The sequence below is a fragment of the Neopelma chrysocephalum genome, unplaced genomic scaffold (genome assembly GCF_003984885.1).
Source record: "Neopelma chrysocephalum unplaced genomic scaffold, ASM398488v2 Primary Assembly neopelma1_24, whole genome shotgun sequence".
NCBI classification, from domain to species: domain Eukaryota; kingdom Metazoa; phylum Chordata; class Aves; order Passeriformes; family Pipridae; genus Neopelma; species Neopelma chrysocephalum.
The window spans coordinates 36,738,858-36,754,746 of record NW_020897693.1 but is presented as its reverse complement, the minus strand read 5'-3'; the positions used below and the strand labels follow the sequence as shown (position 1 = coordinate 36,754,746).

Below are 15,889 nucleotides of genomic sequence, written 5' to 3'. Positions count from 1 at the left end.
GGAGTTAGGTTAGGGTGTGATACTTAGTGATTTTTTTTCAGCCTTCCTCCTATTAACAAAAAAGGAAAATAATTTTTATAATTAGTATAACGTATGCCAGAAACTTGCAGGCAAACATTGTAAACAGCAATAAAAAGGTACAGACAGTAAGTTGTGAGATGAAACATTGACAATAATGTTTGTGGTTAAAAAGCTTTTCTTGTATTTCAGAGTGCTGCAGCTACTGCAGCTACGTTGGCTCTCCCTGCTGGTGTTACTCCAGTTCAGCAGATACTTACAAATTCAGGTAAGATTGAGAACAAACGATAGTTTAGAGGGTGCTTGGTAGGGAGAAAATCTGGGGTTTACTTTCTGTTATTTATTGTTAAAAAGCAGAATTGAGGAATCCACCCTTACAGTAGTGGTAGTCCCATCTTTCAGATATACTTAACTATTTCAGTAAATGGAGCTTGGCATTTTGCTCTGGAGAGAGAACAGGAAATCTGTCTCTGAGGGAAATGTTTAATGTTCAAGATTATGTAATTTAATTTCCTTTCTTATTCCACCTTTTTCATTAGAAATGTGAAAAACTAATGTTGAAATGTATCTTAGCTCTTGCTTTTCAGAATTGCAGGCTATTCTCAAAGGTGTGTATGTCTTGGATGTATTTTGTGAAGTGATGAAGGGTAATAAAGCTAAAGGATAATGAGAGGAAATCAAGTACAGGTATTATGGGAACAGAAAGGAGAAGTGGACAAGAAGTGTAAGGATAGATTTTTTTTTTTTTTTCCCCCAAAAAGCAACTGCACATTAATACTGCGAAGAAAGTTATACACAGAGTAACTTTTTGAAATGTAATTGGAAAGAAAAAATTCTGAGGAAAGGACATCATCTTACAGGACCCTGGAAATATCTTGGTGTTAGCAGTGGATAGAATTTTTGCATTGTGAATACCTGTGTATTCCTATTTTTGTTTGATTTGTCTTTCTTGCTATAAATTCTGTCTTTTGAAACATGAGGTGTGTATATAGGTGGGAGCTTTAATTTAAAATGCTATGTTAAAGGATTAGGCTGTGACTTGCAAAAGTAAACACATTTTTGGATTGCATACCTCATGATCATATTTAGATGGTAAACAACCCTATTCTTTGCTTCTGGCACAGTTACTATAGCATAGTATCTTTTCACTGATGAAAGTGAAGCATTTTAATGTTTCTCTCTTTTAATTGTCATTGGTATTCTTCCAGGAAACAAGCTTCTAGACTAAGATCATTTAAAAAGTGAACTTGATTAATTTGATATTTATTTTACTACAGGTCAGATCCTCCAAGTAGTTAGAACTGCAAATGGAGCTCAGTATATAATTCAACCACAGCAGCCAGTTGTTCTACAGCAGCAGGTCATACCGCAAATGCAGCCTGGGGGAGTACAAGCACCTGTTATTCAGCAGGTAAAGGAAAATTTTTGAATAGGTACACTTGAAAGAAGAAAACCATAGTAGTAATTACTAAAAAGGCTTGCATTTTTATGAGCAAATTGAAATAGAACACAGTCAGAAATGGTATATTTAAAAAAAATAAAAGTGTGGTGTGGAGTTTCTTTGTTTGTTTTTAACTGACCCATTTTGAAATGTTGTTTTCAATGTCACTTTTATTCTTGCCATATACTGACTGGCTACAGTTTAAAATTTCTCTTGGGCATCTTCTGATGACAATAATTATATTGCGTGCATAATCCTAGTCTACGTATTATATGTAAAAATGTGATTATTGGTTAAAATTATTTCAAGTCCCATAACACACAGAAGAAAATACCTAAAATTCACACCTCCATGCCCCTTGGTTATTTTAGTAGTGAATACAGTGTGTTTTACAAGGATTTCTGTTCAATTACAGGGACAACTGTGTGTCCAGACTGTAAAAGCATTGAATTTAGCATAGTGTCACAGTTCTGCAGTTTCAGCATGAATAACAATTTGTAAAGAATTTAAAGTTAAATTTTTTTATAAAGAATGTTTTTTAAAATAATCTTTCACCTGAATAAAGACTTTCCTCTGCTGTGCTTGGAAATCTGTGGTGGTAGTGCTAGTGTTTTACAATGGATAGACAGTAGGTTTTCTTAAATTTAGCAATGCAAAATGTAGGAAATGAACACCTACTAGTGAAAAAAGGTATGTGATTATAATTTAAACTACGTATCTGATATAGGTGGAATATTTGTAACTTTTTTCTAATTAGTGCAAGTCAAATTGATATGCCTTGATTGTTTCTTTGAGTAAGTGATGTGGTCGTCTGTCATGTTAGCAGCCACAGTATTTGCAATGATGTTCCATCAGGTTTTGGCTCCTCTCCCTGGAGGGATTTCCCAGCAGACAGGAGTGATTATTCAACCTCAGCAGATCCTGTTTACAGGAAATAAAACGCAAGTCATACCTACAACAGTGGCTGCTCCTACACCAGCTCAAGCACAGATACCTGCAGCTGGTCAGCAGCAACCACAGCAACAACAGGCACAACCACAAGCACCACTTGTTCTCCAAGTTGATGGAGCAGGGGACACATCATCTGAAGAAGAAGAAGATGAGGAAGAAGACTATGATGATGATGAAGAGGAAGACAAAGAAAAAGATGGAGGTGAAGATGGCCAAGTTGAAGAGGTAAACTGTTATTTCAGAAGACTGGAGCACAGTTGTTTCATTCAAATTTTTTTGTCAATGTTTTAAAGAAAAATGTTTCAAATAATACTATATTTCAACACTTTTGAGAATATAACTTTTATCCTTATTTCCTATATTTTTATCATTATTTCCTATATTGAAGTTGTGGAAGTGGTGTGTATTAGTAAAGCACCTTGAAATGCAGCTGAGGAAGGCAGGGGGACTGTGAGCCGTCATGGATGCCATTTTAAAAACTTCATCAGTAATATTTTTTATTTCATGGAAAGGTCCGTCATGGAAGTATGAAACCTGCATGAGCAAACAGAAATAGTCAACTTCACTTGAGACTGAGTGCATATAAAAGCAAGGTGTTAAGAAGATTGACAAAAAAGAGAGCATATATTTAGTTCACTGAGGGGACCAACAAATATGGTCTGACCTGCATCTCACTGGCTATTCCATTGCATTCTGTTACACTAGAACAAGCTTGACAACTCAAATTTGATTATAAAGCACCTACTAGAAACACATCTGACCTTAATTTAATAAAATAAGGAGATAGGAAAAGGAATGAATTGTTGCATTCTTAATATATGCTTAATTTAGACTTTGAATTTGCTTGGTTATGGACTTCAGCCAGTGGTTCTTAAAAAGTGTGTTGCACCAAAAAGCTCCACAAGAATAAGAAATCTTAAAAAAAGGGGCAGGGGGCAGGCAGATACTAGTAAGTTAAAAGTACTGATATTAAATCTCTGACAGGAAGCTTGGCACTTCCTAAATCTGTCTCTAAAATGCATTTTGAACTGTCAAATTTCTTCCAGAGTTTTCTACAACTTTTCCAGTTATTTTTAGATTCCATTTAAAATGCCAATATGAGCAGTATTTCACAGTAACCCATGCAGGATACTCAGATCAAACTTGTAAATTTGTCAAGGAGTTAAATCAGGTTTTCTGTAGTATATTTACAGTAGCGTCTTAGCACTGTTGGGTTCACATTGCTTTTCCGTTATATTGATCAGCATTGATGTCAGTTTGAATGTTTTAGAAGTTGCCTTATAGGTCATCATGCTTAAATAATAGGTCTTCTTTAACACTTAAAGCTAGCATTCTTGAGGAAGTTTTTTTTATATGCCAAGACTTCATTATCAGCATGCCAGAGATCTGTTATTTTTGCTTCCTTTGCTCATCAGCAGCTACTTTGAGTGGACTGGTTACTTAAAGCTTTTGAAGTCAGTTAAGCATAGCATTACTTTGAAAGGAATTAGGACCTCCAGTACACCTTCTCTCACTAGCATCTCCTCTGTTTAGCTTATGTACTTGGGAGTAAGTGGGGAAGATGAGGATTGTACAGCAGACGTGTTGCTCTGCATTTATTAGAGGTTGTTTTAGCTTTTGAAGTGTTTGTTATTGACATGGGATGAAAAAATCTCACTAAATTTCTGCTGGAACAGCGTGTTAGCAGAAAGAAAAAAATAAAATTAATTTTTAATGATGTGAAAATACATTCTAGAAGGTGTGGAGAAGTTATTTTTGTGTGTGTCTATGCAAGATCATATTAAAGCATTTCCCCCCCCTTGTAAAAATTTCCTGTGTATGTTGAAGTCTGTTTTCATTTGTGGTACATCAATTTCATTTGTGGTACACAAATGTGAATAAGCTATGGAGTTTCTATTTTTAAGGGCATGTAGGGAGTGAAGTGATGTGACTAACATCACCTTTCCACTGCTTAGATGCTTTAGGAAAGTAAAAATCTGCATACTTTTCTGAAGAAATTTTGCAAACATCAGGAGCAAGAATTATTGTGACAGAAGGCTGCAGTGCTCAGAATCTGACCTGGACACTGAAGTCTCAGAAAAAAACTGGTAATCTTCTTAGGAATAAGGGTAGGAAGGAAATGTATGTACCTCAGCACTCTGTTGGAAAGCCTAATATTTCCAACCTCAGATGCATATTAGGTCCTGTAGTTCATAGACATGACTGCAGCCTCATGTAAGTAATCATCTAATACCTCTGTAATCAAAGTAGGAGCTCTAATCTTGCTAAACATCCTAACTTTTTGCGTGTGTTTGTTTCAGGAGCCTCTGAACAGTGAAGATGATGTGAGTGATGAGGATGGACAAGAACTGTTTGATACAGAAAATGTTGTTGTGTGCCAGTATGATAAGGTAATCTTTACAAAACAGAATCCAAGAGTTCTACTTTCTCTGTTCTTCCTATCAAGTAATAATTTTTTAAGTAGTGTCTTTGTGACTGTTAAGTACAGGTAGATCTGTAAAGAATATAATATGATTGGAAAGAATTACTGTTTTTAAAACAAGTTTGTGTGGCATGTTTGTACTAAACTTGGTAATGAGTAAAGCTTAGAAAAATTTGGCTGCATTTTATTTTTCTTCATCATGTCTTTTTGTGCCCTTTAATGAAAAGGAAAGGCCTCTGGGCTCAGGAGAGATGAACTGTTATAACTTTGTACATTTATTGTGGCTACAAATAGAAAAAGTAGCATTAGGATTTAAACTTCTGGAAAACTGTTCCTTGATCACCAAAAATGCCTCTTCTGGATGATAGAGTACTTACCAGAGGAGAATGTTCTTTCTGTGTTATGCATTGTGCTATACACAATGGCAATATGGAATGTTTGTGCTTGTTTTGCTTTGAATTAGTAAATTCTTGCATGTTTTCCCTGGAATATACAAGGATTCATCTGTGTCTGGAATTTTTTAAAGTGTGTCTAGAGGATATCAGACACCTTTTGGCTGAGGTAGTATGCAGAAAGATTATTCAATGTGGATTTTCTTTCTTTTCCTATGCTAGATTAGTGGGACTATGATGAATAAGGATCCTTTTTAAAGCAGAAAAAAAGCCGTAACCTTGTTGAATAAAAACCTCCTGTGTTGCAAAGAATGGCTGTGTTAGACAATCTTCAGTTATGCCCAGATTCTACTTAGACTTGCCATCAGATTCAACTGAGAATTTAAGACAGAGAAAAGTGGTATCAGTATCTACATCCCAACCATCTGTCTCCTCCAGACTGTAATCCAAAACTGTTTGGTTTGAGGCAATTTGTAAGGATAGTGAGGGACCTCAGAATAGCAGTCAGGAAAGCTTGTTGGGAGCTGCTGAAGCTGAGCGACAGGAACTACTCTGAAATCCTCACCCTCTTAAAAGAATGGGAACTCAGTAGGAGATAGTGTTCATCATTAACTTCCAGTGCCAAGTGCTCTGAAAGGACTTCATCTCTTATCAAGCAGTCATTGATTTGTTTGTCTCTAAACTACGGAGGATCAGCTCAGATCTGAGCAGAGATCCCTCCTGCCCAGCATCCTGAATCAGCTGATAGTGGATGCCTCTGGAACTATGAGATAAGGGCAGAGAGGTAGCAATGCTCATGTAGAGAGCATTTTACCGTCCTTCTGTAAACTGTCTCTTGAGGAAGAGATAGTGGCTTCTTATCAATGACCAGCAGAGAATTTTTTCCTTTATTTGTCAGAAATTATTTTGATTATGTTTGAATCCCTGAAAACTTTCTTATGACAAGAAGTTTCATACATGCATTGTGTGATGTGTGGAGAATCACGTAGTTTTTAAACCTGTTAGTTTCATATGATACCTCTTAGTTCTAAAGAGTGTTGCCTTTTTGTTTTCTTGGTGTAGTTTATGATATTGCAGACCATCATAACCCTCCTCAGTCATCTCTTTGAAATCAGAGCTACTGATTTCAAAACTTTGCTTTGTTATTTGTACAGGTGTCCAAACATTTAATTGTTCTTACTTTCATTCTCCAGATGTGTTTTATTTTTCTGTATCTTATTTGGTAAGGGTAGATAAGGTTGAGAGATGATCAGAGCTATTCATAACACAGGTGAACCTTCCATTTATCAGGTGATGTTGCAATGTTCTGCAATAGTTCATGTATGCTTTTGACCCCACTGAACACAGAGCTGATATTCTCATGGAAAAGTCGTAGAACATTGGGATCTCCTACCTGACTTAATTGTTAACTCAAACCCATCATTTCTATTGTCCATGTAAATAGAAATAATTTTTTTCCCTTGTTACTACCTTCATGTACATTGAATGCCACCATTGTTTTATTACACAATAAGGACAGTAACATTGTTCTGCAGCTCTTCAGTAACTGTTCCCTTGTATCATCAATGACGTTTTGTCATTTTGCAGATGCTTTGTGAGTTCTTAAACTGCAGACTCCAGCCAGCACAAACTTTTGTTGGAATGATCTCATTTCACTGTAAAAACAATGTTCTTACCCTGGTTTTCCCACTTTTATTCAGTTATTTATCCGAGGACCTTCCTTCTTACCTCATGGCATCTAAAATGCTTCTGGTGAGGGTTTTTTGTTGAATGCCATTCTGTAGAGCAAATAGCATATATAAGCCAGACCTTTCCTCGTTCATTTATTTGCTGACTTTTGCCACTTTTTTGCTGACTTCTTTTATTTACTTTTTTTAGCTGAAAGTGAGAACAGACCAAGCAGTATTACTAATAATTAATTGAGTGATATGGTCATATCTGTGCTGGTACTACTTTACTGTTCCTACAACACTAAGAGTAGATGGGGAGACTTCCTATGCTTAATGAAAATTGCAGAAGGATTTTCTGGTTTTATGCCTTTTGAAAATTTTCTTAACTTTTTCTAGACAGACGTAATTACGTTTTTGTTTTGTCTGTGAAAGTTTATTGTAATCTTTCCTCTTCTGGACAACATTTCATCTTTGTTAAAGTTCTTTGAGTATCTTTTACTGCTACTTAATTGTATTGGTGATCTTTTGCTCTTTCTGATGATGTTTTTGATAGATGACAAGTATTTGTTTGCTCTATGCTTACAATATGTGATGGTTTTTTTCTTTTGTTGGGATTTTTAAATTTTTTTTCCTCCAAAGTTTACTCCTTGAACTTTAGACTGAATTTTGTTCAGCTGCCTTTAGTTTTAAACTTATAGGTTGGACATCAGGAGGAATTTCTTCACAGGAGGGGTTGGTAAACATTGGAATGGTTTTTTTTGTTGTTTTTTTTCTGTCCTGGTATTTCTTGGTCTGTTGCAATTAGTTGAAGTGATCTTCCAGCTTAATCTTACAAATTTGTTTTAAACAAAGCCTTAAAGGGGCCAATATTTTAACTGGAAAGACTATAGCTTAAAGTTGAAGCTTCAGACATCATTCCCAATACTGGAGATACTACTTTTCTCCCTTGATTCTTTACAACGAGAATTGGAATGTAAATCATGGAACAGACTCGCTGTTGAAGAGTAATTTTACAATATAAGACTACTACATGTAGAACCATAGAATTGCTTAGGTTGGAAAAGACCTCTAAAGGTCATAAAGTCCAACTGTTAACCCAGCACTGCCAAGTCCACCACTGAAGCATGTCCCTAAGTGCCATATTTACATGTCTTTTAAATCCCTCCAGGAATGATGACGTAACCATTTCCTGGGGCAATGTTCCATGTTCCAATGTTTGACAATGGTTTTTGTGGAGTTTTTCCTAATACCCAATCTAAACCTCCCCTGAAGCAACTTGAGGCCATTTTCTCTTGGCCTATCACTTGTTACTTGGGGGAAGAGACCCTCACCTCGCTTGTGCATTTTGTACCATTGAGATTTTCAGACTGAAAACCTTGTAAATGATCCACTTGCCTCTTAACCAAAACTTAACTTTCAGAAATCCAGAGTCAAACGCTTCAGATTCAGAAATGGAATGTTTAAGTAGGCCTGCTATCTATATATACATAACCTAAACTATTTTTTCATGCAGAATAGAGATTAGATAAGAGGTACAAATAATGAAACTTAGTGTTTTAGCCTTTCAGGGCTGTTTTTAAAACAACAGTCTTTTTGTTACCGTGGTTGAAATAAGGATTTCTAGCTTTCAAGTAGAGTTTCATGGCTGTTGTAATCAAAGATAATCAAATTAAAGCATCAGAGGTGGATATATCTTTATTCTTCTTTTCCAGCAACCTGTAAAAATGTGCTTTATGCTTTGGACTTTGAAGTGTCTCTGTGCTTGCATGGTTTTGTGACAGTTGCTGTCACTGACTAAAAAAAACAAAACCAGAAAACACTGATATATGCATAATTAGGTTTTGGTTTTCATACCTAAGTGCACAATTGATTTTCAACGTATTTATAGTAACTTAGTAATGTATGTCAAATAGTTATTTCCATCTTTTCCCGCCCTTATAATTATACATTATTACCCATTTCTGATTCAGAGTAATAGTTCAACTTTTTCCATCTGTTTTTAGATTCACAGAAGTAAAAACAAATGGAAATTTCATCTCAAAGATGGCATCATGAATCTTAATGGAAGAGATTATGTATTTTCCAAAGCCATTGGGGATGCAGAATGGTGAAGTTTTAAAAGACAAAACAAAACAAAAGAACTCCCTGTAAAAGGAAAAAAATCAAAAGCAGGAAAGGCTGAGACTTGGATGTATACTCCAATCAAAATGTGTGTCTGCACATCAAAAATAAACAAAAGTATTGGAACAAAGGTAAAATGTGGCAACAAAGACACTACTTCAGATGAGCAAGCCATGGACTGTAGCAGCTATAGCATTGTCTGGGAGCTGGTTTTGTGTGTTAGGAATACCTTAATTATCAATTCTACATACAGGTACCTACAGCTGGTATTTAGCATGTAAGGCTTTGTCCCCCTCCCCCTTGATTTCAGATTTTAAAATACTTCTTCCACTGATTGAAGGAACTATTCCCTTTAATAGATTATTAATCTGAAAATGCTTATTGTGTGTACAAATCTTTGCTTTGAACACTTCCTTTTGGTAGTGAGGATGGTCAGAATGTTACTTAAACTGCGTGCAAGCTTTGTACAGAAGGGTAAGACTTAAGGTGTTAAATTTTAAATAACTTGTATAAGGAAAATATTTTTAATTCTGATATGCTCATTAATTATTATATCTATTTGTTGTTTTCAATGCAGTTCCCCATAAACAGGCTGTTGTTCCTAGCAGTTACAAAATGGTAAAATGATCACTTATATTTCAAAATTATTTTAATTTCATGTGATAGATTTTTAGGGCTTCATTTTTCAATTTCTAGGCACCTGTAGGTCCTCCCCCATGAAAGATTGCTTAACTTGTTAATTATATTCTTGCTGTTTGGTGGTTCAGCATCACTGAACTGAAACAAATAACACAGTTTCCATCGATTCTTTTTTCTAATTATTTTTTTTTTCTTAGAAAGGGTTTGGAGACCTTTTGAATCAAGTGTAGGTAATGCCATAATAGATGCATTCCTTTATCTGCTTACTAGGTGTGTAGTCCACACATCCACAAATAATTCAACAGACCACAGGAATGACTAAATTTTTGATATAGAAAATTGTATAAAAATTCTAACTTCCTGGCTGCAACTCTTAATCAAGGATCTGCTTTACTAAAAAGTATAGCCAAAAGTTACCTGCCGCAGTTAATCTCTCTAAAGTTTCCAGATGGCATGTAATTTCATGAAGAGAGCTGCACAGCTTTGAGAACACAAATTTTGTTAGAGTATCTTTAGGCTGTCTTGGTAACAGAAAATCAAGCGGTCAGATGCACTAAACCTTGTGTAGTCACTTTTTCACTTGCCTTTTTTATTATTGTTTGTTTGGTTGTTTTGGTTTTGTTTTGTTTGGTTTTTTTTAAAATTTGTGAAAAGCAATGAAGTTGTTCCCCCCCCTCCTTCCCTTCCTCTCCTCAGAAGGTGAACAACTTGTCTTTGTGCATAGGTCATTCTTGCAAACCCTGCTTTTGCAAATGCAGTTACTTTTGAAAAAGGAGAGGGAATGGGCATTATACTTCAGAAACTCACCATTTCAAAAACAATTTTGTGTTTCATTGGGTGCTTGGAAAGATTATGAAAAAAGAACATAGCAAAGATAATTTTCACTAAATTAGGGAAGACTTTGAGAAGCAGACATGAATTCTGATTTTTGCTTGAGAATGAAACTTCTGAATCATTTAATGAAGTCACAAATGTATTTTAGCAGTATGTAACAACTGTTCTAACTTTTATTCTTTCTGATTTATTTGCCTCCAAGTGCATTTGTAGTCTCAATAGTACATAGAAAAATCACAACAAATTGTAAAGAGATTCTTTTGCTGTGATTTTGTACACCTGTGTTCTCATTGATACAGACTAAAACTGCCTGTAGGCTATGTCTAGAGCCATATGGTTGTCAGAAAGCCATCTACGTTCATAAGCTTTATGACAAGTTAATTGATGATTCTTCTAATTAATTCTTTATTAGTGGAATCATCATTTAGAGTGCATTTTTAGCTTGGGGCTTCAAGGTATCTCAAACTGATCAGTGTTTGCTTTCTTCTGAACAAAGCAGATATTTTATTTTTTTTACCACTGTTGACACTTCTATGTACAACTGCAAGGAAATCAATAACATACCAACTAATTCCTTCCCTCACCTTTTCCATGTCTGTTACCGGTAAGTCTTAAGTAGCGGACTTCAGAAAAATTCACATAATGCTGCACAGCCAAACCAATCAAAGAAAAAAATATCCTTTTAGCTATAGATTCCTTTTTGTACTACTGGAACCCAGATTAATTGTACAACACTTTGTTTTCATACATTTTAATTATATTTTTCACCCACATACATGTACTAGAAACTGCATTGCCTTTCTATTTATTTTTAAGGAGTAGCTGAACTTTAAAGGTAATTAAGCTTAGCCTGTTCTGAAGGATGTTAGAAGCTTTCTGAACTTGCACAGTCTCTTGCAAGCTAATTGTATGGTATGCTTTTCAGATAAGTTTTATCTTCAAATACAAATATCTGTGAAGTTTTGGGAAAGCCAGTCAGACCATGCACATACCAATCTGTGCTCTTATCGCTACATCAAGTGTTCCTTTTTTTAAATCAAAAAGCATGTTTAATTTCATTTTATTGTAGCAGCTTGCTGTAAGAATGTAGTTTGCTTAATTTTATTATTGTACTTGAATTTTTAATCATGGTTTTAACAATATAACTGAACAGACCATTTCATTAGGTTCAAAAGAGACCATTCCTTTCAGAGGGCAAGGGATTCTCATGTTCATAGTTATTAAATGAATTTTTCCCCCTTTTAGAAATAGCTTTTTTTGTTGTGTTGTTGGGGTTTTTTCAATTTAAATAGTTCAGTATTAATGGAAACAATTAATGGTTTCAAGAGGGCTTATGTTAAAATTTGCACAGATAATGGAGCACCTTTTTATGATAGAAAAAAATGGGGAAAGATAATTTCATAATTATAACCATGATGGCTGGTGGAAACTTGTAGAGCAACTGGGCAAAATTGAGTCTTGTGCCTTTTCAGTTTGCAGAATACCTGTTTTGCCAGTATGACAATACTTTTTTTGAATCCTGAGAGAGTAAATTTCCTGCAGTGCTTCAATCAGAAAAGCAACTTTTTTGCTCTAGTTCTGTTGAGTTTTAGTGTGTGCAATTATTTAAAAACATCTAAGTGGAAGACAAATTGAAATATGTTTTCTTTTAAGAAGATAATAGAGAATTTAGTCACATAAGGAACTTTATATTGGACTATTTAAATAAAATATGTTTTTATTCCCCCTCAGTTGCTGGATAGCGACAAGATTTCTTTGAGGCTTCATACTCCTTGTTTCCTGCGTTGTACTCACAAGTTGCATTTGAACATCATTAAGTTTCCAAAACACTGTTTAAAATTATAATTGTGGTCCGAATTTATTTCCAAGAATGATATGTGATTCTGAAGCACATTTTCTAGAAGAGAGCAAAAAACATGTTGTGTCATGTAACAGATTTTTTATAAATGTTTTCTTATCTCTCTGCTGCACAATTAGGAGTGTTAAAGTAAACTTCATTGAGTCTGTGAAAATAATTCCACCACTTGACAGTTAGCAGTAATTATGTCACCACATAACACTACCAGAGTAAAGTTTCTTAATTTCAGTGAAGGAGTTAGAAACCTTGTTAACTAAAGTTCATATTCATTCAATCTCTTCAATTTGTAAAAGCTCCTTTAAAAACAATAAAGCCCCTCAAAATTTCCCCCAAAGCAAAAGCTTCCTAATAGAATGCAATAAGATGTCCAGGAAGTGAACAATGGTTTTACGATAACACACACTGGATTGATACTGGGCTGCCTTACACAGCGTTGTGGAATTTACTGTGTGCCATCCCACCCCACCCACGCCCCCCCGACTGAGATTAGAGTTCTTCTCAGACTTTGAGATCAGTGACTATACAAGATGAAGAAACTTGCATATTGTTCTGTATTGGTGTCTGGCATTTAAAGTCTCGTTTTTCCCATTGCTGTGATTGGTTGGGAAATATGTAAAAACCAGTACATTGGTTTCCATGTTGTCTACTTTTTTTCAGGCAGTTCATGCAGTGTGTTTTTTAATTATTATTTGGTGGATTAGACGTTGTGGAACAAAAGGAGCTTTTTTAAACAGGAAGAACTACCTTGGGTTAGCTGTATGTACAGTCATCCAATGAGACGTTCCAGAGTGAATAGGGTACCAGTAGATTATGGAGAGGGGGACTATCCTTTTTTGCTGTTCTGAGCTACTATTGTCAACTGCTGTTGTACATATACTGTTATGTGTAAGGGGGTAAATATATTTATTATGTTTGTAAAATTCATTCTGTACAATTGCAGATCAAGGTTGCTCCTCTGTGATATACAGGATATTATGTTTCAAAGGCCATGCTTGGAATACGATTAGAGAACTTAGTATTTTGATGTACTAAGACCTATTTTAAGTTTAATATTTTGCCTTTGCAAAAACTTTAATTAAAGATGTTATTTAAAAATGTTTGCCACTTCATTTACTATCTTGCATATGCATTTGTTTCGTATATAAGGCTTATGACTATTACATAATAACACTGAAGGTTCTGAATTGATTTTCATCTCATGCAGGTAATTTCACTGTCACCTGCTTCTTGAGGTTTACCTTGCAGACTTTCCATTTAATGTCATCACAATGTTATAGAAAAAAATTCACAGTTTAATCTTGAGGCCAGACTTGTATATTTGTTTCAGTGTTTTCTCCCTGTGGTAACTTGAGGCTTAGGCATTGAGACAAGATTGATTGAACAACGTGGTGTTAGGGCCAATGGTATCCCGGAGTGCATCGGGAAGAGTGTGGTCAGCAGGTCCAGGGATGTGATCCTCCCCTTCTGCGTGGCCCTAGTGAGGCCACATCTGTAGTATTGTGTTCAATTCTGGTCACCACAGTTCACGACAGACAAAGAGCTACTGGAGAGGATCCAGTGGAGGCCACAAAGATGATTCGGCATCTGGATCATCTCTCTTTTGAGAAGAGACTGAGGGAGCGGGACCTGTTCAGTCCAGACAGGAGAAAACGGAGAAAGGTGTCGCATTAATGCATACAAATATCTCAAAAGCTGGTGCCAGGAGGATGGTGCCAGACTCTTCTAGGTGGTGCCCAGTGACAGGAACAAGGAGTAATGGGCATAAACTAAACCACAAGAAGTTCCACCTCAACATGAGGAAAGAGCTTCTTTACACTGAGAGTGTCAGAGGACTGGAAGAGGCTGCCCAGGGAGGTTATGGAATCTCTCTCTCTGGGGACATTCAAAACCCACCTGTGACATTCCTGTGTCGCCTGTTCCAGGTGATCCTGCCTTGGCTGGGAGGTTGGACTGGATGATCTCCAGAAGTCCCTTCCAACCCTAACAATTCTGTGATTCTGTGTGACATCTCAGTGTCAGTCCTGTAAGTGGAAATGCAAAACAATATCAAGAAGTAAAATGCAGAGTTCTTGAATGATAGCTGGCTGATCAAAAAGGTTTCGTCTTCATCAATTAATCTAATCTGACAGAATTGCTTTCTAGCATAAGCAGCTGACATATTTTTAGTTCTTGTCTAAAAGCAGTACCTTGAAACATGACTTGTGATTTATTTTTAAACCTAAGTTTTGAACTTGAAATTCTAATATAATTAGAAAGAAAGTAAGCTATAAGCTATACTGCCTCTATGGTGGTTGTATTTTGTAATGTGGGATTTTGACATAATCTTTTAGCTGTAGTGGTGTCAAGGTATAGCAAACGAAGATTCATAAGGAGTGATGTGTCTTGGTTTGGGTTTTTTCCCTGGTACTCAAGGGTTCTTTCTTTCTCTCCCCACTTTAATACTCCTCTTTCCCCTCCAACACTTGGGCAAGTTTGAAAAAACACAATATTGCTTTTTCCATAATGTTTGCCTTACTTGAAAAGGATTTGAAGTTGATTCTGGATAAATATCAGAATTGATGATGTTTTATCAAAAGAGATCATCACTCTCTGAGCTTGCATACTATGTAAGAAAAACAGGTCAGAAGAATGGCCTGTTGAATTGGCCAAAATGTTTTCAAAAGGACCCTGAAAAGAGGAGGCAAAACAGAATGATGGCAAATTAGTAGCATACTCAAGTTAAAACACATAAAAAAAGCTGGATTTAATTCCTGTAAGGAAAGATGAGAATGTTATAACTAAATGTTAATTGCACTCTCCCAGCTGTATTGGAATAAAGTATTTCAAGGATTATTTTTTTTTTCAAATTCAAGTATATTTAAAAATACATGAATTTTTTTTCTGTCTGATTTTTTTTTTTACAGCTTGTTTCTTGCCATTGCGGAGGTATGAGAGGATAAGAATCTTGGGATATTAGCATAGCTTTCAGTATATCCCCATTTAGTTTCAACTACACATCATTCCTTACAATTTGTCTTCAACTGTATCAGCTTTTGAGTTTGTGGGGTTTTTTTCTAACCCAGACTTTTGTTTGTGAAATACTCTAAGACTTGCCCTTTGTTTTTAGAGCAGATTCCAGCAGTCTTTTTTCCGACTGTTTTTACCACTAATGGGATTATGCTAAACTCTAATCCTTTTAGATGTAATGACATCTGTAGTACAGTCAGATGAACTGCAGTTGAACCACATTTAACCTTCAGTGTGGATATATAACATTCAGAAAATAATTTTTTATATGTTTTTCTTTGGAGTGAAATCTTTCCAAATTATTTTTTTGTGTAGTGCCTGTGCACTTGCATCTTCTGAGAGTATAAATGTGGATGCCCTTACATGACCTGAAAGAAGGTTATCTGAAATAAGGAATATGGAGAGAAAATAAATTAAATAGTGCTTTACATTACAAAGGATACTGAGTTACCCATTTACCCCATAGGTCAAAAACTGCTCTCTGAAGATGGATATTGGTGAACTGCTATTTTAAAATGCCTTTTTAATGATAACTAT

General features: G+C 35.5%; 1 protein-coding gene across 1 annotated transcript in view; it reads left to right on the top strand.

Annotated features, from left to right (window-relative positions):
* GTF2A1 (general transcription factor IIA subunit 1) overlaps positions 1-13,441 on the top strand; it is a 27,189-nt gene extending 13,748 nt beyond the window's left edge. Inside the window, exons 5-9 of the mRNA XM_027672995.1 lie at positions 211-286; positions 1,296-1,429; positions 2,315-2,635; positions 4,711-4,800; positions 8,898-13,441. Of these exons, the coding sequence (XP_027528796.1) occupies positions 211-286; positions 1,296-1,429; positions 2,315-2,635; positions 4,711-4,800; positions 8,898-9,005 (729 nt within the window). The 3' untranslated portion in view covers positions 9,006-13,441. The remainder of the gene's footprint in view (positions 1-210; positions 287-1,295; positions 1,430-2,314; positions 2,636-4,710; positions 4,801-8,897) is intronic.
* The last annotated feature ends 2,448 nt before the right edge of the window (positions 13,442-15,889 follow it).